The following is a 23,499-nucleotide window of genomic DNA, read 5'->3' as shown; positions in this document are numbered from 1 at the left end:
AGTATTTTATTTACTGTTATTTTTGTTGATTTGTTTACTGTTATATGTTAACTTGATACTGAAATAGTAGTTTGGTTTAGCCTGAGAGGATTTTTTAACAATTTTGGAATTAATGTTCAAAACATTTAAATAAAAAAAAAAGGGAGGGGGGTGCATCAATAATCGTTTTATAATCGAATCGGAGCCTCTGAATCGTAATCGAATCTTTAGGTGCCCAAAAACTCCCAGCTCTAATTGTTTGCATATTATTCTCATTAAAATACGAAACGTTTGGGTGGTTTTAGTGAAAGCAGGCACTGTGTTTTCATCTGTGTGATTCTGACAAAGACCAGATCACATTTGATGGTGATTTTATGCAGGAATTCCAAAAGATTCATATACTTTTTCATACCACAATGAAACATTTACTTAAGTAAAACACTTTCAAAAAAGTATGACTTCAGACAAGAATGTTTTCAGTCTGGTAGGTTTATTTTCAAATGAAACCAACATCGGTTTTACCATCACTGATACTTTCCTCTGCCAGGATGGCCTCGGATGAAGTGGGTGATTACGGACTCAAAGTACTTGACCAAGCCTTCTAAAGACTGGCAGCCGCACATCCCGACAGCCAACACAGACCCTGCCTACATAGAGGTAACAAAACTGCTCTTCTTAAAACATTTATCCACATTTGTCTATATTACTTGTCCTTCATGAGCGCCACTGGCGAGTTACACACTATCCCAATTTTCAATGGGGACGAGGTGGGTTGAAGTCCTTGCCTTGTCTCCAGTCAATAGAAAAACAACCATTTATTCTCAATATTTACCTTTGAAGAATTTTGAATTAATTAACAATTACAGTAATTTTCGGACTATAAGCCGCTACTTTTTTCCTTCATTTTGAATCCTGCGGCTTATCGTCCAGTGCGGCTTATTTATTGATTTAATTGGGTTGAAATGAACAGGTAATACTTTATTTGACAGCGGCGTCATAAGATCGTCATAATTATGACATGACACTATCATGGGCATTACTGAATGCTTGTGAGAGATGTCATTAAGTGTCATCCGACAAATTATGTCACTAATTCCATTTACGTCCAGCTCGGATCTTTTACATCCATTCAAATTGAGATCATTTGCCAGATGACACTAAATGAAATTAATGCTCATGACAGTGTCATGTCATAATTATAATTGTCTAATAACAGTCCTATTGCTCCACTGTCAAATAAAGTGTTACCAAATACCATAACTATCAATTAATGAAACAACTAGAACAGTAACTGAAGAAATAATTACCGTAATTTTCGCATTATAAGCCGCTACTTTTTTTCCTCATTTTGAATCCTGTGGCTTACAGTCCCGTATGGCTTTTTGTTGATTTATTTGCATTAATTGGTAACGCTTTATTACACAGTGGTGTCATAAGACTGTCATAAAACCATCAAAATTAAGACATGACACTATCATGGGCATTACTAAATGCTTTATGACAGATGTCATTAAGTGTCATCTGGCAAATTATGTTACTAACTCCATTTATGTCCAGCTCGGAGCTTTTAAATCCATTCAAAAGTGAGATAATTTGCCGCATGACACTAAAAGACATCTGTTATAAACATTAAATGATACTCATGACAGTGTTGTGTCATAATTATAATTGTCTAAACAGTCTTATTGCGCCACTGTCAAATAAGGTGTTACCAAATACCATAACTAGCAATTAATGAAACAACTGGAACAGTAACTGCAGAAATGATTAGCACACAACATGAATAATGATTGTTATCTACATCTGTAGCGCTGCAATGCATGCTAGGAGGCATGTTGGACAACAACAGTGTTGACAGCAGGTGGCAGCAGAGGTTGACTGTATCCCCAAAGGGAGCAGTGATGGCCAAATGAAGCTTCTTGAAGCAATGAAGCTTTGTAGCCAATTGGTTCAAAGCTTCATGGTGGTTCATTTGGTCTTATGACAGTCGTATGATGCCGCTGTCGAATAAATTGTTACCGGTTAATATCTTTTGGTGTGAATATCCCATAATACAGTGAGGATAGCCGCGGCTTATAGTGCAGTGCGGCTTATCTATGAACAAATGTAGTTTTGCTGTCAAATTTTGTGGGATAGCGGCTTATAGTCAGGTGCGTCTTATAGTGTGAAAATTACGGTACAGGTAATCTAACATTTATATTTTTAGATTATTGGAGGAAGATGGAGTACTTGGGGAAATATATATGTAATTTACACTGCCTATATTATTATTTTAGCATTATGTTAGGCCTCTCAATTGCAAGCTTGAATCCATCATAATAGTTCCACAAAAGAAATAGTATGTACAATACTACTACTGGTACTCCATTCATCGGTAAAAAGGAACCTAGTGGGACAAGACGGGTGCGATAATTCAGAAATTCAAATGGAAATGCTAAACAATGCTTACCAAGCTAAAATGTCTCACACTTGATAATAAATGAATGCAAAAAAAAGGCTCGTTGAACTCATGCTGCTTCTCTCCGTCGTTACACAGTACAAAGCAAATAAGGAGGGTACTGTGGTTGGTGTGGCAGTATCTAAGGTTGCCATGCTGACCCACTGCCAGGCATTGACCCAAGCCTGCAACTATTGCGAGGGTGAGTCAGCAAGGACTTGCTTAGTTGTGTTCTTTTGTCCCGATCACCAGCAACTTAAATTTGATGTCCTATATTTATCTGTCACAGGTGAAACATTAGTGAATGTTTTAGACTGTAAGAAGGACATGGGTCTCTGGCATGGGGTTCTCACGGTGAGCGAGTGTGCACGGTTGCAAGAGTATAGTCATGGACTTAATAAAGTACTTTTCAATAGCATGGTTCACACTTAAGCACAGAATCAAAGGCATGTCAAGTTATAAATAACGTATAATTTGATTTAATCTAGTGTGGATTTACAATACTGATAATTCTCAGTTGCTATTTGATGATGCTTGCACTATACATTTTTCAAATTCCCTCCATTATACTGAGTAGTCTTTGTATATTTCTCATGTGTTACTAAGATAACAATAATAATAAACATATTGTTAACATTTTGAAAATATACATTATACCTTTGAGAAGACAACATTTTTGATACCATACTTTGATTTTACTAGCTATTCAGGTGTTTGCTGCAGTTTTTCATCAAATTTAACAAGTAAAATTGAGCTAACTGTACTAACACAAGAAATCTGTCGCGAACATGCCATGGTGTTGTCCTCGTTTCATATCACCACAAAATATGTTGGCCCAAGATTTTCGATCACCATGTTAGAATAAAATATCTGGCTGCATTATGAGCTGCGTCATAAGGCTTTTTTTTTTTTGCTAACCAGGCTGTGATGAACAGGATCCACACTATCAGTGTTCCATATGCAGTTATGAAGGCGTGTCCTCTCTCTTGGGTGCAGAGAGTTCACATTCACAAAGGTAAAATTCTAGCTCTTGATAATTACTTGCTCAAGATGCTGTAAAGTGATATGTAAACTATTGTTCTACAGCCCGTTTAGCTTTGGTGAAATGTCGGGACTTGCATTGGGCCATGATGGCCCACCGAGAGCAGAGAGACATCAGCCTGGTATCATTACGTATGCTGATTGTTGCTGATGGCGCCAACCCCTGTGAGAAATCCTTGTGATCTTTTTGCACTGTACAGTTTAGCCCTTCCCATTTTACTCATGGCTGTATTTACAGGGTCGGTTTCTTCCTGTGATGCCTTCCTGAACATTTTCCAATCCCATGGCCTGAAGCCTGAGGTCATCTGTCCCTGTGCCACATCTCCTGAAGCAATGACAGTAGCAATACGCAGGTGTGTCTCTAACCCACATTTGCAACAATCTGTTTGCTATGGCACTTATTGGAGTTGGAGCCTATGTCAAATGACTTTGGCAAGAGGACAGGTTTCCAGTCAATTTTTGCAACCCACTTTTAAAGTGCCTGTGACACAAAAAAGCATGTTTATTTCATAACACACGCGGTATTTTATGCTCCTGAATGAAATGGACCGCTTAGAAGTGTGTGGAAGCAATCTTTATATTTATTTAGTTTTTTTAATCCCGTGCCATGAAAATGAGTGACTTCCGGCAACAGTCTCGAGTTGAGAAAGGGGGCGCTGTGACGCGTACGGAGGAAGGAGTCCTCTTCACTATACAGCCGTACTGTTGTATGAGAAGAACTAAGGATTCAGCTGATTTTGCGGATTAATACGTTTATTTTTCGCATCACGCCAGCCAAACGGCTGCAGAAAAATCTTGCTGTATGAGGGAGAGGCGTGTGCGCCTTTTTGGAGTTTCAAAAGGTTCCCATTGACCGGTGGATATTGGTCAAAACAAGCCCTACTACTGTGGGGCCAGGGGACTTACGAGGAAGTGAGTGAATGTCGTGTTTTGTATTATGTCGCGAATACAGCTATTACAAAGTAAACACTACAAACTTTCTTTAAATAAAGGACTACTTTAGAGCTGAAACGAATACTCGGGCAACTCGAGTAACTCGAGTTTAAAAAATGATCCGAGTAATTTTATTCACCTAGAGGAATCGTTTAATTTTGCCAGCTCTAAGCATCACGTTTTGCCCGGACTACTTTTAATGTGGGACAACGCGCTGACGTAGAGGAAGAAGCAATAAAAAAAAAAAAAACCTTAATGCAGCCGACATCAGTTACAAACTGCGCGGACGTTGCTTAAAAACTACGCCTGCATGTTGCTACGTGGTAGCAGGTAGCGTCTGTATGCGTGTCATAGATATCACATGTACGTAGAACTAGATGCGAAATGACCGACTCGGCGGCGTTAGCAAAACAGCCGCCATCTTAAAGCAGTACACTTCTCAGCGCTCATAAATAAGATTAACGTTATTGTCACTCGCTAACGTAATGTTATCCCTGCGGAGGGCTAGGTTTCTATTCATTATGACTACTGTCGATGTGTGGCGAACTCTTATATACAGGCTTTATTTAATCTGTGAAAACAGCGCTGTAGAGTGATTAGGGTGTAAATTAAAAACGTAATAATGCTGTCATTTTGAGCTCAGTAGTGATTGCCTAATGTGCACCAATACAGCACAACATTTATTTTGTACACTGAAAAAACTCAAAATCCTATCATGACTTACAGTTTAGAATAACTTAAAACCTAACTAGAACTTATAGTAGCTTGACATAAGTGGAAATTCAATTGAAACACGTGGGGAAAAACACCTAACTTTTAAGTAATGTGTGTTGTCAAGCGTAATTACATTTTTAGGTAAGAAATAAATATATTTTTTATAAGATCTAAACGTTTTTTGAGTGAAAGCAGTGAATTAGTCTTTTTTTTTTAAGTCACATTTGAGACGCAATTGTTGGCTGTTTTCAACAATGTACATGGAAAATAAAGTCATTGATTGACTGAAAATGGTTCAATATCAGATGAATTTTTTTTGGTTTGTTTTGTCATCTATATTCATAATTGCTCTTTACCTCGAAAAAAATGTTTTATCCGATTACTCAATTAATTGATAGAGTTTTCAGTCGATTACTCGATTACTAAAATATTCGATAGCTGCAGCCCTAGACTACTTACGTTTGATCATTGATAGGCATGTAAAAAGCTCTCCTCATGCACATTAGCTGCACGTTAGCTGCACAACAACTGCTCCGGGGAACGAGCTGTAAATTGCTCTCCGCCGGGCGGTTTGCCGATCGGCGATGACTATTGACAACACAGTCGTCATGTGAAATGATCCGGGCTAGTTATGTGTGATTTTCCGCTTCGAAGACTTTGAAACATCACTCGGTTTGGGTTAGCATGCCGGCTAGCCGTCACGCCTCTTGGTTTGTTTACATTCTCCGAAGCCGGGGAAGGGAAATGACATAAGCCCGATTTAGGTTTCATAAAATATCGTTGGGGAGGTGCGACAGTAAAGGTGAAGTCAACAGTTTTGACCATGATGGAGTAATTTTGCCATGTCGTCCTGAATAATTGCATTTTTATTATTTCATATTCCATTTAGCACAAGGCTGTTATTTGTCATGACCATGCCATTTATGTAGCAATTGGGGAAAAATACTTGGATAAAAAGAATATCCTGTAAATATATTGGAGTAGAGAGACTGAAACAATGACATTTTGCAGCTCTCTTCGTCGCGTTATTCTCGTTGTGAATAATTCCCCCTCAATGGGCTGCATACGAAATCAGATGAAATCGTGACTCCGCTGACGTCATCCACCTGTTCGGGACGCTAGAGCCCTATAATGGTAGGCGTGGCTAACCGGCAGATTAAGACTAATTTCTCGTCATCTGCTCTTTGCTAAATTGTTGTATATAGTCGAATCGTCTCAAAATATGATTCAAATTCACATAATAATCCTATTTAAGACTTTTTTTTCCTCCTGTCGTACGCACTTTAAATACTGTAGATTACCGAAAATGATGTAAGGGCTACAATTTAAAATCAAAATGAATTTTCCCTCTGCCCATCAGTCAATAATTGTGTTGCTGATGACTAATAATTGTTTGGTCAACCCTCTACTATTTAGACCGGGTTTACCTGGGGCGCCGCTTCCTGCCCGTGCTGTCCTTTCCCTAGGAGGCCTTAGCCATGGCGTCATCAGGGTCAACACAGAGGACAAGAACTCTGCTCTCACTGTGCAAGATGTAGGGCATGTCATGCCTGGAGGTGAGCAAAGAGTACAAGAGAATGAGCTACAGAAAACTGTGGAAAATAAGCTCTAAATATCCTTTTTCCCCACTTTGTATTTAGCTCTGATGTGCATAGTCAAACCAGACGGACCTCCTCAGTTGTGTAAAACAGATGAGATAGGCGAGATTATAATCAACTCCCGGGCTGGAGGCACCATGTACTATGGTCTTCCTGGGGTGACCAAAAATACTTTTGAGGTATTAAAGTGGAGTGAAAAAGCCCCCCACTCAGATTAAGTCATTCATTTTGCCACCCCTTCTGTCCTCTTGCTCAGGTAATACCGGTCAATGCTAACGGAGTTCCCATCGGAGAGATTCCATTTGTGCGGTCCGGACTCCTGGGCTTTGTTGGGCCTGTAAGTTAAAGTATTTCATCACAGCTGTGCTAATATGAGCCTTCTTTGTAACAACGCACTGTGCAATCACAGGGCAGTTTGATCTTTGTGGTCGGGAAAATGGAGGGACTGCTCCAAGTGAGCGGACGGAGACACAATGCCGACGACCTTGTGGCTACCGCACTTGCTGTGGAGCCAGTCAAGACAGTGTATCGTGGGAGGTGAGAGGGTGGTTATCTACTGCTTTGGCTCCGTTTAGACGCGGTGGCGGTTTACTGCATATGCATTAGGGGTGTGCCATCTTAGGCACCCCACGATTTGATTACGATTCAGGGTGCTACGATTCGATTATTGTACAATGATCACGGTATTGACGATTAACACGATTGTCACGATTTTCGATCAATCATACATTACTAATTAATAATGTAGCCAAACAAATTTATATCCATTATTTATTCAAAATATCCTAATGATTCAACAGGAACGATGGAAACATGCCCATACAACAAAAAGCTTTTTTTTTTTTTTTTTTTACAAGAAAGTGCAAAAACAATAACCATTTTAAAGGCAATACTTATTCCTCAACATGCATACAACAAGCAGCTGACCTTGAGATGCTCTTTTTCACAAGAATGTGCAAAAACATTAGCTGTTTCAAAGGCAGTACTTATTTCTTTCAACAATACAATTACATTTAAACAGGTGGAATGAATTCCACATTATCTGAAAACAAAGTGTCTTTAGAAATAAGACTTCTTTTAACCAATATACTTTGTTTTCACAGATTTCTGTACTATTTCGCATGTTTGTAGTGTTACCGCTGTACTTAATTATTGTTTACACGTTCTCCATATGGAGTAACTTTTGTACACCAACAAACAATGCACAAATCGACATGGAAATACACGTTAGCGAATTCGCTAATTAGCTTCCCGCTCGGCACTAATTGTTAACATCTCAAAAATAACAACAGTAAAGGCTAAACAGCACAAGAGAGTTCTTGTACTCACCTCTTATAGACGCACACGGGACTTAGCAACACACTCAGGACATTTTTCAATTGACATGACTTGAAACTACTGCTGGACAACTGAAAGACAATGAGCAACGAACTAACTCTCTTCCCCTCTCGCTCTAAAAAAATAACTTGTGCACAGAACAGGACCCAAAGCATGACCGCCGGGTGCCTGCCTGTCTCATACACAAATTTATTTTTGAGTCTTTTGAAAAGGAGTAAATCTCTCCTTCAGTAACTTTAGCTGCATCCATCATAATGTTGTGCGTGCATCCATTAAAGGCGGCAGGCGTGTCTTGAATTTCGTTCCGCTACTAGCAGCTGTCATAAAGTTGTTAGGGAAAATTGTTTTGAACATTTATGAATCATATTCTAATGGTCGCGTGTCGAATCTCGATGCATCTAATAATCGATATTTTTGGCACACCGCTAATGTGCATTGTAACAATATATGTGTTGAGAAAGGAGACCAATTTCAAACTACAGTGGTACCTCTACATACGAAGTTAATCCGTTCCAGGAGCTTGTTTGTAAGTCGAAATGGTCGTATGTCGAGCAGGATTTTCCCATAGGAATACATTATAATTCCATTAATTCGTTCCACAGCCCAAAAACCTGCACTAAATCCTTAAAAAATACTGCTGGTACTATTACAAATGGCAATTACATATAGCAAAACAAATAAATAATAAATAAAAATCGGATTAATAATATAATAATAATAATAATTCCTTTAATAGTGTAACGAAACGGGTTCTAATAAGGCGGACGTTTTTTTCTGTACCTGAAGGCACCGCGGCGCTGACGTGACAAAGAGGGAGGGGAGCGGGTGAAAGTTTACTTTCGCTTTCAATGCTTTCTTGAGAACATCGTCAATTGCGGCAGACAGCAGGCGTTTTGTGTTGAATAAGTTGTGAAAGAAATGCTGAAAACGTGGCGAAGCTGGCGATTTCTCTGGAGATGTTACCACAATAAGAATTGTCAGCTTAACTTATAAAGACTGGCGAACGATGGTCGGAGGAGGACCGTGGAGATGTATTGTTGAGCCATTTCACGGATGCCCACCCTACGCTCATATTTTTCTGTCATTTGCATCTTTATTTAGAAGGTAAGCGTCAACTTTTTCCTTGTTTCACCACCTGTACCAACCTTTTCTGAAACCTGTGTTGATTTGTCACACAAGAAAATCCACCGTGCATTCGTCTGCGGTGCTGCCATTGTCGTCGTATTTCGAGCATGTCGTCGGATGTAGAAACAAATGGCGAGTCAAATTTTACGTCGGATGTCGAAAAGTTCGTGTGTCGAAGCGATCGTATGTAGAGGTACCACTGTATACCGTTTGCAGAATGAATTCACTTGCAAACACAAAAGCAATCAAATATATATATATTTTTTTTACAGATAACACACTTCAACCAGGACACACACTCATTCTCTCTACTATCTTATACATGAAACAGTTTGAAATATTGGAAAATGACTTTAATTCCTCTTTAAGTAACTTACGTGCTGAAATGCACCTTTCAGACTACTGCTGCATCCTGCCTTAATTTATATTATTTTATACAGATTGAATTATCGTTTTTAGTAAAGTGACATAATTAGACAATACGTATTTAAAATTGCACATTCCAATTTCTATTACTGTCCTTGTGTGTATCAGGATCGCTGTGTTTTCGGTCACTGTGTTCTATGATGAGAGAGTCGTAATTGTGGCTGAGCAGAGACCAGACGCCAGTGAGGAGGACAGCTTCCAATGGATGAGTCGGGTACTTCAGGTATGAACCCAGCGTGAATGTATTTTTTTAATATGTCGTCATTTTCATTACAATGCTGCTGAGCAAAAATTATATGTAACTAACATACCGTAATTTTCAGACTATAGGCCACTACTTTTTTTCCCTCATTTTGAATCCTGCGGCTTATAGTCCAGTCCGGCTCATTTTTTAAATTTATTTGGGTTAACTCATTCACTCCCAGCCATTTTCACCGGTGCAACACCCTTCGCTCCCGGCCGTTTTACTGGATTTTTACTGATTTTGCGAGGCCCAAAGAAAATTCTGTTCTATTGCTACAGTATATAAACGTGGACAACAAAAGAAAGATTAGACTCTCTTCTTTCAGCTGGAAAAAAAGTTAGTTCATATCTTTTTCCATTCTTTGGAAATAAGCGTTAGAAAATAGCTTAGTTTGAGCAATTTTCCGATTTCTGATAAAAAAAAACAGAAATTGAGCTTTTTGTAAACTCATACATTTCAAACATAACTTTGACTTTAACACAGCTATTTTTTGCTTTAGTTACATCCCAAACATCTGAATAATATTTTCCTTTTACAAAATAACATAAGCAACAAGACAAATAGATCTTTTGATAGCAAAGTAACAATTTATTTACACATAACTAACTGAGAGATGACGCTGTTGTGACGCGACGGCCGGGGTAAACTTTTCCCTCATCGCCGCCTGTCTTATAAAGATGGATTTTTTTTAGTCTTTCCAGCACGGACTCAACGGCATCGTCCGCTGCACTGGTGGTCCTGGTCTTTCTGCTTGGTCGTCCAGCGCCTGGAATCCCAGGCATCCTCCCGGTTGTTCTGCTCGGTCGTACACTGCCTGGCATCCTGGACGTCCATTCGGTTGTCTTCCGCCGGCACCCCCCGGCCGTTCGTCCCGTTGAATCGGGTTGGGGGTCTTACCAAATGCGCTACTGCCCTCTAGTACCCAGTTTTATTGCTTTAAAAGGGATATTTTTCAGCATTGTGCTTTGGAGCTAGGTTGAATAACAATCTAGAAATGTTTCATGTGAAAAAAAAAAAACGTAAAAGACGTATAAATACGTCTTTGGGACACTGAAACAATTAAAAATAGAACGTATTAATACGTTTTTGGGAGCAAATGAGTTAATAGATAATACTTTATTTGACAGCCATAAGACCGTCATAATAATGACCCTGTCATGGGCATTAATGAATGCTTATGACAGATCAAGCGTCATCCAGCAAATTATGTAACTAGGCCAGCACAATATATCGTTTGAACATCGCCTTCGCGATATGTTTATGCGCAAAAGTCCTATCACTGGAAGTGCCATTGTTTTTTTTTGTCTGTGTGTTTTTTTTTCGAACACGTAAACTTTTGTTTCGCTTCATAAAAGCACCAGGTGTGCAGAGACATGGCCTCCTGGGTCTCATTTGCATAAATCAATCTTCACAAATGAATCCCAAAAACTTGGAGGAAACTTTATTATATGAATACAATGTCGTCATGGTGAGTCAACCGAAGTGTTCCCAAACAAAGCTATTCAAGTCATCTGATGAAAATTCTTCTTGTTTTAATATTGCAATATATATCGCAAACCCCCAAAAAGTGGCAATGTATGTTTTTTCTAATATCGTTCAGCCCTATCACTAATTCCATTTATGTCCAGCTCGGATCTTTTACATCCATTCAAAAGTGAGATAGTTTGCTGGACTACACAAAATGACATCTGTCATAAGCATTCATTAATGCTCATGGTAGTGTAATTTCATAATTACAGTATGATGGTCTTATGAGTCTTATAGTGCTACTGTCAAATAAAGTCTTACTAAATACCAAAATTAACAATTAATGAAACAACTGCAACTGTAATTGAAGAAATAATTGGCACGGAACATGAATTTTGATTGTTATTTATGTCTGAAGTGCTGCAATGCATGCTAAGAGGCATGGTGGACGACAACAGTGTTGACAGCATATGGCAGCAGAGGTTGACTATCTCCCCCAAGGGAGCAATGATGGCCAAATAAAGTGTCTTGAAGCAATGAAGCTTTCCAGCCGATTGGTTCACAGCTTCATGGTAGTTCATTTGGTCTTATGAAAGTCTTATGATCTTGCTGTCAAATAAAGTGTTACCGGTTAATATCTTTTGGTGTCAATATCCCATATTACAGTGAGGATAGCTGCGATTTGTAGTCCAGTGCGGCTTATCCATGTATAAACGTCATTTCCATGTCAAATTTGGTGGGTTGCGGCTTATAGTCAGGTGCGCCCTATAGTCCGAAAATTACGGTATAATTTTTAGATGCAACGGAAACCCCTCTTCTCTCAACCACAATGGAAAAGCCAAAAATATCCCCCCAAACATTTAGATGTTTATGTTTTGCTCGGCAGCAGCTATGGCTGAAGGCTACCTAAAGAGCACACATGCCCTCTACTGGCAAAACAACAATACCATTTTTTTTTTAATGGGCTCAAAGGATCAATGCATATACATCCCTATTTCAGGCCTTCAGTCTATAAAAAGTAAGTTGTATGGTATATAAATTAGTTAACATTCTGCACCTCTTACAGGCAATTGACAGTATCCACCAAGTGGGCCTCTACTGCCTGGCCTTGGTCCCAGCCAACACTTTACCGAAAACACCCCTGGGGGGCATCCACATATCAGACACCAAGCAGTTCTTCTTAGAGGGCAACCTCCACCCCTGCAACATCCTCATGTGTCCACACACTTGTGTCACCAACTTGCCTAAACCTCGTCAGAAGCAGCCAGGTATGTGTTTTTTTTCTGTTCATCTGTAGTTGGCTAAAGGGGATGACGGTCGGTTGGCTACCTCAAATACTGTGAATTGAGTAACATAATAGTATTTAAAATAGGGCTGTCAAACGATTAAAATTTTTAATCGAGTCAATTACAGCTTAAAAATTAGTTAATCGTAATTAATCGCAATTAATCGCAATTCAAACCATCTATAAAATATGCCATATTTTTCTGTAAATTATATATATATTCTGTAAAATAAATTGTTGGAATGGAAAGATAAGACACAAGATGGATATATACATTCAACATACAGTACATAAGGACTGTAGTGGGCATTTCACTCTACTGCCATTTAAATCTGTCTATGCTGTCCTCACTCCGAAGCATCTACTTTTTCCAAAGCTAGTGATAATAATCGCCTTAATAATCAGACTTCTTCCTTTTTCATCTGATTTATTAATAAAATGGCCTCAAACCATTGTCCTCTTTAGACCGTAGTAAAACTACAAAAAAAAAAGTACACAAGCATTGCCTTAGCAACAACGTTAGCTTAGCACGCTATACAGGTTCACTAAACATAAACAAAAAGCGTCTCATACAAAAAATATAACATTTCGCTTACTGACATAATATGTACATTCTTTACAACAACCATACTTACGGACAAATCTTGTCCAAGGATCATATAAGCACAACATTACCACGTAGGCGTCAGCCCGAGACGTCGTGCGGCCATATTGAACTGGCAAGAAAGCAATAAACCATGTCGCAAAGCGACCACAAGAGTTCGCTGTTAGACAGCACAAAAAAACCTTGCAGTAAAACTTACCAAAAGGCAGAATACTGTCTGAGCGGGACATGTGCGTTAATTGCGTCAAATATTTTAACGTGATTAATTTAAAAAATTAATTACCGCGCGTTAACGCGATAATTTTGACAGCCCTAATTTAAAATACACTAAATTAATACCACAGACTTCATAATGTATTGACGGGACACCGGGCGCAAGCGGCGGTTCATAGGGTTCCTATCTCCATCAAAGCTGACCAAGTGGAAACACAAAGAGCTTTTTCCATGTAAAATTCTTGTGAATAAATGCTTAAATTCCTGAATTCTTTATAGATATGGACGTAAAAAAATCTTGATTCTTGGTTAAAAGAAAAAAAAACTGTCCAGGTAGCATTTATTTTTAGTAAATATTGCGAACTATGAGGCTAGTCAGTAAGGAAATTAGTGGCCGCCATATGTAAACAAAGTGCTTTTTCCATTGAAAATTCTTTTGAATAAATGCTTAAATCCCTGAATTTTTTATAGATATGGACGTAAAACAGTCTCGATCCTTGGTTAAAAGCAAAAATAAGTGCAGGTAGCATTTCTTTTATGTAAATATTGCAAACTATGAGGCTAGTCAGTAAGGAAATTAGTGGCCGCCATGTGTAAACAAAAAACTTGTTCCGTTGAAAATTCTTGTGAATAAATGCTTAAATCCCTGAGTTCTTTATAGATATGGACAAAAAACAGTCTCGATTCTTGGTTAAAAGAAAAAAAAACGTGCAGTTAGCAGTTATTTTACGTAAATATTGCAAAATATAATGCCAATGCTGTAGCGGCTAATTTCTCCCATTGATTTTTTTTCACGTTTCAAAAGGCATGCATGGTACGAAAAATATAATAATCACCTTGAATCCTCGAACAAATCACTCCTGAGACAATCCTTCCTGTTTGTATGCGGTACAGCTTTCGTACTTTTTGAACCTAAATCCGGCGTTGGATTAACTGCGAACGACCGTGAATAACTGAAGCGGACTGTAGGACAGCCCCCTACATATTTCCTGTGTTACTGACTGATGTGACCCGTCAATACAATTATGAAGTCTATGATTTAATACATCAAGTAAGTAAATAATAAAAATCTTTCCAATAGTTGGTGTTGGTCCGGCATCTGTGATGGTTGGAAATCTGGTGGCTGGGAAGAGGATCGCCCAGGCGGCAGGCAGAGAGCTCGGCATGATTGAAGACCAGGATCTTGTTCGGAAGGTAGTTTAGCAATGCAATGCAGCTGCCTACTTTTAAACCTCTTTAATCACACTTAAAGGTTTGAGTACATGTTTGTTCAACGCACGTATGCTCAGTTTGATGTTTCACCAATAGGCATGGAGGCTCTATTGTAGGCCACAGGTCAGATTGAGATGTAAAAAAACTACTCTCTCTCTGTTTTTACTTCTCTTTGTGGATGTACTGTAGCTCTGTATGTGGCCCACCGTCATGGTAAGAATTATGGCCCCTTAAAGCTTCTTCCTTATACCCCTGTTTATTTTTGCCACGCTCTTAACCTTTCCTTTATTGTGCTTTAAATTTCTTTTTGCTTGTGTTCTTGCCTGACACATGCAGAACAACGTGCATTTCAATGTCACATAATCTTAAATTTGGTTTATTTAAGAGATGGATTATTTTTTGCTAAGTATTTGATACTTGTATATTAATATTTCAATGCTATGCAGCTGTATGTTCAGGAATGCAGCAGCTTTTGTTTTGTGTAGGTGTATAAAATTTAGTCTCATTTGGGGCTTTGTCCCAGCTGAAGACTCACAGGAAACTTCCTTACGTACACCTACACATCTGAAACAAGCACGCATTTGCTTTCGGAAAATTAAGAGTTTACCAATGTGTTTAATATAGTGGCTATGATCTGCAATGTTATCGGCTGCACTCATCATTTAGGTACGATGATGCAATGAAGTTGTGCACCACTGCGAGCCACAATAATAAACATATTTTTAAATGAAAACCTCTTTGACAGTGCCACTCAAAACTGAATCATAGACTTCACCATCAGTTGACGGGCCTCGGGGCTGATCCGTTGGGGGCCTATTTTTAAAAACTTTCAAATATTTTCAAAACTAAAGTCGCTAGCGACCTAAAACTTAAACAGCCACCCCTCTTAGGCATATAGGAGTCTCCATGAGCAGTGACATCAAATAATTCAAAATCGTTCCCTAATCAAATCATGATTATTTTTTTATGCAAGTATAACATAACCTAAAATGACTATAAAACCCTCAAATTGTACGCTAGATTCACACAAATCACCAAATGCAGATATAATCACCTATTTTTCAGGAACAATAGCAATATTTAACATATCATATTACTTTTCGCCCAAAATAGCAACTTCATTTTTTTTTTCCAATTTAGTGCAAGTTTTCAATAGCTAATAAGTCACTAAATTCACATCGGAAACGTAATACTTAAGGAAAGCATACAGAATCATCTTAATTTTACTCAACAAAAGAAAAATTAGCATTTTTCTATGTACAATCACAACTTATTTGGGTTGAATTCCGCATACAGAATCCAAAATGGCGGCTGTCACAAAACAAAGAGCTTTTTAAGTTGTAAATTCTTGTAAATCAATGCTTAAATTGCAGAATTTCTATAGATATGAACGTAAAACAGTCTAGGTTCTTTGTTAAAAGCAAAAAAAAAACGGGCAGTAATCGTTCATTTTACGTAAATATTTCAAGCAAAAGTTACTGTATTGTGTAATCCAACATGGCGCCCGTCACGAAATAAAGAGCTTTTTAAGTTGAAAATTCTTGCAAATAAATGCTTAACTCGTGGAATTTCTATAGATATAAATGTAAAACACTCTAGACTCTTGGTTGAAAGCAAATAAATGGGCAGTTATCATTCATTTTACGTAAATATTTCAAACAAAAGTTACAGTATTGTGTAATACAATATGGCGGCCGTCACGAAACAAAGAGCTATTTAAGTTGAAAATTCTTGTAAATAAACGCTTAAATCGCGGAATTCCTACAGATATGAATGTAAAATAGTCTAAATTATTGGTTAAAAGCAAAAAAAAAAACAAACAAAAAAAACGCAGTTATCGTTCATTTTACGTAAATATTTCAAGCTAAAGTTAGGCTAATTTTTACATTCATGTCATTGTATTCACAACGTTTCAAAGTGCATGCATGGTGCGAAAATGTAATAATTACCTTGAATCCTTGACCAAATCACTCTTGAGAAACTTCTGCCTGGTTGTATGAAGGAAAACATTCATCCTATTTCCACTTAAATCCGGCGTTAAAACGCAGCATGTTTTATCACAATGAAAGCCAACTCAACTTCTGCCTGGGTCAGCCCTCTGGAACGCGTGGCGCAATGTCTGTGGGAGCTGTCTTGTCAATTGATGGTTGAGTCTATGACTGAATATTATCATTTTTGGAAAATTGAAGATTGCATTATCATGTGCAGGTGTACCTAATGTTGTGGCTGTTGACTGCACGTGCTCTCTGTAAAACCTATCTACAATTAAAATGAATATTTTTTTCTCCCCTTAGCATCAATACTTGACAGAGGCTCTACAGTGGAGGGCCCAGACAGATGCAGATCACGTCCTTTATGTTCTTCTTAACGCCAAGGTAGGCATTTATCATCTGAAAAATCATAAAACAATACTATGTTTAAAGCGTTTTCATTTCCTAAATGTGGGTTTGTTTCTTGCCCTGCAGGGTGTGGTTGTGAGCACAGCAACCTGCATTCAGCTTCACAAGCGAGCTGAGAAAATCGCTGCTGCACTAATGGAGAAAGGCAGCATCAACACTGGAGAGAATGTTGTTTTACTTTATCCTCCTGGTAGGTTCGGATGCTTTCATGCCCTCAAATCCCATTGTTTTGATTGATTAATTTGCTGATTTTTCTTTTTCTTAATTTGGAAGGTATTGACTTGATCGCGTCATTTTACGGGTGCCTTTACGCTGGCTGTGTACCCGTAAATGTTAGACCGCCACACCCTCAGAACCTGGGAGCCACTTTGCCTACTGTCCGCATGATCATTGATGTAAGTTTGCACGTTTATTTGCAATTATATTGTTTTAGGTGTTTACAAAGTCGGTCAGTAAGAAATAATAAGAAAAAACAATTGTGTTTGATGAATGTTTAGACAAAAATTGAGGTCTACCCTAATAAAACTTTTTTAAAAAGGTGTCATGCATTATTTATAATCATTTTAAACATCTGGTTGTCACCAGGTCAGTAAAGCTGCGTGTATCCTCACAACTCAAAATCTCATGCGGATACTGCGCTCCAAAGAGGCTGCTGCATCTGTGAACATTAAAACCTGGCCAACAATAATCGACACTGGTAAGCTACAGACAAATCTTCCGACATACAAGAGTGTATTAGGTATGTGTTATTTCATTTAGGGCTGTCCCAAACGACTAATTTCCTCCCGATTAGTCAGCCGACTATTTTTACGATTAGTCGACTAATCTATTTTTTTTTTTTAAAAACAAATTTAATAATGAAATTTTTGTTGAAGCATATTAATTCTAAGGGTGTAGCGGTACATGTATTTCGTTTCGGTATGTGGTGTTGGGTTCGGAACGGAGGCGTACCGAACGAGTTTCTGATGTAATGTAACCCTTACTTTTCGAGGCTGTTAGTCGATCGGGTTACAGTTTCTTTGTGTAGATTATATTTACTCCGTCTTCTCTACTCTAATGAGGACCAACACTGTAGGACAGTATAACCCAGAAACGTCAACGGCACGACAACATTGCCGCTGCGAGAACACAATGAAACGCGTTAAAGTCAATCAGCCAATGCACACCAGTCGCAGTGCGGCCGCGTGTTAGACGCGTCCCAGAAGCGGCTCAACACGACGCACGTGAAGGGAACGGCATAGTTATTTGACGCGAGACGCGACCCTCCTGCGTCAATACTACTACCGGTAGCTAGGATTGGGCAGACCGGAAGTCACTCGTGTTAAAATACAGTGGATCCGGTCGATTTTCAAACAAATATGCAATCGTTACCCACTTTTTGAGTCCATCAGATCTCTTGAGTGGTAGATCGGGGCACAGTTGACTTGACTTTGTTGATTTACTGCTGTCTTCTCTGCTATAATAATAACCAACACGGCCCCATGTTCAATACAAAACCCTCCTACCACAACAAAACAAGTAGGAACTAATATTCACATAGGAACTAAAGTTATACAACATAAAATATACAATATAATGAATGCTACATCACATTTGTAAAATATAAACACATAATAAAATAAATAATAGCCCATTTAAATAAAATAAATTGAAATGAGCTAAAACACCTGTAATTAAAATAATAAGAATAATACACAGATCCTGCTTACACAGTTAAATTTATTAATTTCTGTGTGGCGCTTTAACTTGAGAAAATCTACCAATAAAGCTTTTGAAAACCATTCATGAGAAAAAAAATGTTTAATTGAGGCATTTCATTTGTAAAATACATGTTAAAATCTGTGTCATTGGGATTGCTTTTCTCTTTAGCACAGGACTTTGTTTTTCTTCTTTCTTTCAGAGAGAAAGCTGACCAATACGGGGGGTCTGAAAGGCAAATTGTTGTTGGATTATCTTTAAATACCCGCTACTTTTTGAGCAGAATTCTAGCTTTGTATAGGCTAATTTTCCTATTGTTGAAAGGTGTGTAATAAACAACTAGCACATTTATATTTTGCATTTTGTTTTCTTACTGTACCGAAAATGAACCGAACCGTGACCTCAAAACCGAGGTACGTACCGAACCGAGATTTTTGTGTAGCGTTACACCCCTAATTAATTCACAAAAAACATTTTGGAACATCTAAATTCTTTATTAACGTATACATAAATAGTAAAGGTGTGCAAAATTTCCGATTCTTAGATTATTCGCGATTCGGCCGTGGAAGATTCGAGAACGATTCACAAACATCCAAATTCCGATTATTGAAATATGCCAAGTAAAGCGGAAGTACAACACACTCAGCGCGCCGCGCGGTCTTCAGGACGGAACGGAGCGAGAGTAGCTAAACATCATGCTTCTCATTACCCGGCCCCTCGGGTAATGCCAATGCTCAACTCACGGCTCAAGCTCAACTCATGCCACGAGATAAAAAAACACAACAACATACCTGACTGCTGCCGAAAAGCTGCTACAGAGTACAGCCACATAATGTTACGGTAGATATCATTTAAATAAGACTAGATGCATTATAGATTCGGTAGTGTTAACAGCACATCTACAAAAAGCTAGATGCGAGCGTTAGTAAATGGCCGCCATCTTAAAGCAGTACACTTCCCTGCAAGGCTGTTGTAGCGAACCTTCCAAGCAAACCTAATCAACTTTTTATCTAAAATACTCCTAAATCGGTAAAATATTGACTTGAATCTATCTTTAAAATAGTTTTAAAACTTTAGGGAAATTATGGAATAACGGGAGCAATTTTAACAACTTTAACGATTGATTCACAACATTAAATTAATTGAATGTAGTTTAAAGCTGCTGATACAGAATGGGGACTGGAGTTTTTTTATTTAATGTTATTTTTGTATATTTGTTTACTGCTATATGTTAACTGGATACTGAAATAGTAGTTTGGTTTACCCTGAGAGTATTTTTGAACAATTTTGGAACTAATGTACAAAAAAAAAAAAAAAAGGAGGGGGTGCATCAATAATCGTTTTATAATCGAATCGGAGCCTCTGAATCGTAATCGTAATCGAATCGTTAGGTGCCCAAAGATTCCCAGCTCTAATAAATAGCATAAATATCAATAATAAATGACAAACAATGAGGTCAAATGCTGCTGGCATTAACTGCAAAAAAATTGTAAACTGAAACACTGTGACTTCACCTTGTTAACAGGAGTCAAAACATTTCTTACTCGTTTTGTGGTATGTCTATATTGTTCTAAATGTTAAAATGAATTGCAATGGGCCTCGTGTCCTGGACGATCATTTTCAGAATACTTTGTGCGAGTTCAGATGCTCTTTCTGGTGTGCATTCCGCATTTTTTGGGGAGGGGAAAAACTGTTCAACTTTTGTTTTAACCTGAAAATAGATAGAGCAGAGGGCACGCTGACATATTACCACAATTATTTTTGAGTGAAAGGCACACATAGTCATAGTAACAAAAATTAAATATATTGTATTAATTTTATAGTATACTACTATATGTATATAGTACACAATAATACTTTATAATATAAAGTAACTAACATTAGTGCAGTCATGGATTATAGTAAGCAGGCCAGTGCTGTGTTTCAATACATATATATATATTTTTTTCCCCAAGTGGGAGCTTCCATGATCCTAATAAATACAGTCTGCATGCCGTGCACAGAGATGTCGAGATCTACAGCTTTCGGGATCTGCAGCAGAGTAGATTAATAAAAACGTGAAGTATGTGGGGAAAAAACTTAATGATGCACGTTGATGCGATACACATAAATGCAACTTCAATTTTTAAAAAATCGTTAGAAAGTTGTATGGAGTTACAATCCGCTAGCTTGTTGTTTCTTGTTTTCTTCCAAATTTACACCTGGGTGACGGCCTTCAAGTTTTCGTTCATAGCCGACGTGCTCCTGTTGTATGTGAGCTCAGCTTGGCAAAGAGTACACACAGTGGCACCCTCCCTGTTTTCCTTGAAATAATTCCAGGCTCTGGCCATTCTGGTCCACTTTTTTGGCTTTATGCCGCTTTCACCGCTTGCATCGCGAGCGCCCACCATTCTAAACTTTATCCGCATGTATTTTTCTTTTTTTTTTAACCCGTCATTACCCGTCGACGGTATGTTTTGCCCGTCGATGCATTTATGTCATCGATGACGTCGACAACGTCGACTAGTCGGGACAGCTCTAATTTCATTGTAATTTACCATTGTCTGACTGTTTTTTTTCAACAGATTTTTTTCTCAAGAATTAACAATCAGAAGAAGTTTTGAAGTATTATATTTGCTAAATCTCTCTTTGTTGTTGACCGCAGATGACCTTCCTCGTCGTCGACCTCCTCAAATTTATAAGCCGCCCACAGCGGAGATGATAGCGTATCTGGACTTCAGCGTTTCCACGACAGGCATGCTCACTGGGGTCAAGGTGAGGTGACAGGATTGTCAAGTTTATGGGGAAGAACTATACAGTTGATCCTGAGCTAGGCCCCTTAGGGTGCTTTCACACGAGCACTGTTTGGTCCTTTTTGAACAGACCAGAGCTTCGTTTTGTAAATGTGAACGCGCATCTGAACTCTACTTCGGACCAAACAAAATCTGGTCCGCTCAAAAATCGTGGGTCTCGGTCCGCTTTAAGCGCACCGTGCTACGGTTGTGAATGCAAGCGGAGAAGGCTGCGCTTACGCTACATTACATGTAGCGTCACACTACGCTCCCTCCGCTCCGAGGAAGGTATTCCTCTTCCAAATTTGTCCAATTAAGAATGCTCCTTTTGTCCATGTGATGTTAATCGGGAAGTTCAATTGGCGCAGTGTGAATACTGAACCTTTTCAACAAGTCATTTGCAAATGTTGCGATGTAGCTCTCCAGCCGGACCTTGGTCCGCTTGGTCTAATGTGAAAGTGCCCATAAACCCCAACATTAGTGACTTCATCTACAGTGGGGCAAATAAGTACTTAGTCAACCACTATTTGTGCAAGTTCTCCCACTTGAAAATATTAGAGAGGCCTGTAATTGTCAACATGGTTGAACCTCAACCATGAGAGACAAAATGTGGGAAAAAAAACAGAAAATCCCATTGTTTGTTTTTAAGGAATTTATTTGCAAATCATGGTGGAAAATAAGTATTTGGTCAATATCAAAAGTTCATCTCAATACTTTGTTATGTACCCTTTGTTGGCAATAACTGAGGCCAAACGTTTTCTGTAACTCTTCATAAGCTTTTCACACACTGTTGCTGGTATTTTGGCCCATTCCTTCATGCAGATCTCCTCTAGAGCAGTGATGTTTTGGGGCTGCCGTTGGGCAACACGGACTTTCAACTCCCTCCGCAGATTTTCTATTGGGCTTAGACCCGGAGACTGACTAGGCCACTCCAGGACCTTGAAATGCTTCTTACGAAGCCACTCCTTTGTTGCCCTGGCTGTGTGTTTGGGATCATTGTCATGCTGAAAGACCCAGCCACGTCTCATCTTCAATGCCCTTGCTGATGAAAGGAGATTTTCACTCAAAATCTGTCGATACATGGCCCCATTCATTCTTTCCTTACACAGATCAGTCGTCCTGGTCCCTTCACAGAAAAACAGCCCCAAAGCATGATGTTTCCACCCCTATGCTTCACAGTGGGTATGGTGCAATTCAGTATTCTTTTTCCTCCAAACAAGAGAACCTGTGTTTCTACCAAAAAGTTCTATTTTGGTTTCATCTGACCATAACACATTCTCCCAGTCCTCTTCTGGATCATCCAAATGCTCTCTAGCGAACTGCAGACGGGCCTGGACGTGTACTTTCTTCAGCAGGGGGACTGGTCTGGCAGTGCAGGATTTGAGTCCCTGGCGGCGCATTGTGTTACTGATAGTAGCCTTTGTTACTGTGGTCCCAGCTCTCTGTAGGTCATTCACTAGGTCCCCCCGTGTGGTTCTGGGATTTTTGCTCCCCGTTCTTGTTATCATTTTGACGCCACGGGGTGAGGTGGGAGTTGAAAGTCCGTGTTGCCCAACTACAGCCCCAAAACATCACTGCTCTAGAGGAGATCTGCATGGAGAAATAGGCCAAAATACCAGCAACAGTGTGTGAGAAGCTTGTGAAGAGTTACAGAAAACGTTTGGCCTCCCTTATTGCCAACAAAGGGTACATAACAAAGTGTTGAGATGAACTTTTGGTATAGACCAAATACTTATTTTCCACCATGATTTGCAAATAAATTCTTTAAAAATCACACAATGGGATTTTCTGTTTTTTTTTTTCACATTCTGTCTCTCATGGTTGAGGTTTACCCATGTTGACAATTACAGGCCTCTCTAATATTTTCGAGTGGGAGAACTTGCGCAATTAGTGGTTGACTAAATACTTATTTGCCCCACTGTAGATCAGTGGTTCTTAACCTGGGTTCAATCGAACCCTAAAGGTTCGGAGAGTGGGGTTCAGCGAAGGTAAAAAAAAAAAACCCAGAGCCCTAT

The 23,499-nt window shown here is 38.8% G+C and overlaps 1 protein-coding gene across 5 annotated transcripts in view; it reads left to right on the top strand.

The window, feature by feature from the left end:
• The window catches only part of dip2bb (disco-interacting protein 2 homolog Bb), a 145,589-nt gene that overhangs the window by 104,345 nt on the left and 17,745 nt on the right, over positions 1 to 23,499 (top strand). For 2 of the 5 annotated variants that reach the window (XM_057845155.1, XM_057845154.1), the window contains 19 exons: positions 527 to 636; positions 2,516 to 2,618; positions 2,706 to 2,770; positions 3,338 to 3,431; positions 3,503 to 3,622; positions 3,696 to 3,810; positions 6,521 to 6,660; positions 6,745 to 6,881; positions 6,959 to 7,039; positions 7,112 to 7,239; positions 9,700 to 9,814; positions 12,369 to 12,570; positions 14,486 to 14,598; positions 14,806 to 14,829; positions 16,911 to 16,991; positions 17,082 to 17,205; positions 17,289 to 17,410; positions 17,601 to 17,712; positions 21,358 to 21,467. In XM_057845155.1, the coding sequence (XP_057701138.1) occupies positions 527 to 636; positions 2,516 to 2,618; positions 2,706 to 2,770; positions 3,338 to 3,431; positions 3,503 to 3,622; positions 3,696 to 3,810; positions 6,521 to 6,660; positions 6,745 to 6,881; positions 6,959 to 7,039; positions 7,112 to 7,239; positions 9,700 to 9,814; positions 12,369 to 12,570; positions 14,486 to 14,598; positions 14,806 to 14,829; positions 16,911 to 16,991; positions 17,082 to 17,205; positions 17,289 to 17,410; positions 17,601 to 17,712; positions 21,358 to 21,467 (2,096 nt within the window). Of the gene's footprint in view, positions 1 to 526; positions 637 to 2,515; positions 2,619 to 2,705; positions 2,771 to 3,337; positions 3,432 to 3,502; positions 3,623 to 3,695; positions 3,811 to 6,520; positions 6,661 to 6,744; positions 6,882 to 6,958; positions 7,040 to 7,111; positions 7,244 to 9,699; positions 9,815 to 12,368; positions 12,571 to 14,485; positions 14,599 to 14,805; positions 14,830 to 16,910; positions 16,992 to 17,081; positions 17,206 to 17,288; positions 17,411 to 17,600; positions 17,713 to 21,357; positions 21,468 to 23,499 lie in introns of those variants that run through there. The other 3 variants (XM_057845157.1, XM_057845156.1, XM_057845158.1) reach the window with 2 other exon arrangements.

This window comes from Corythoichthys intestinalis, chromosome 9 (assembly GCF_030265065.1).
Source record: "Corythoichthys intestinalis isolate RoL2023-P3 chromosome 9, ASM3026506v1, whole genome shotgun sequence".
In the NCBI taxonomy this organism is placed as follows: Eukaryota; Metazoa; Chordata; class Actinopteri; order Syngnathiformes; family Syngnathidae; genus Corythoichthys; species Corythoichthys intestinalis.
Note: the sequence above shows the minus strand (reverse complement) of the source record. Positions and strands in the feature narration are given on the sequence as shown.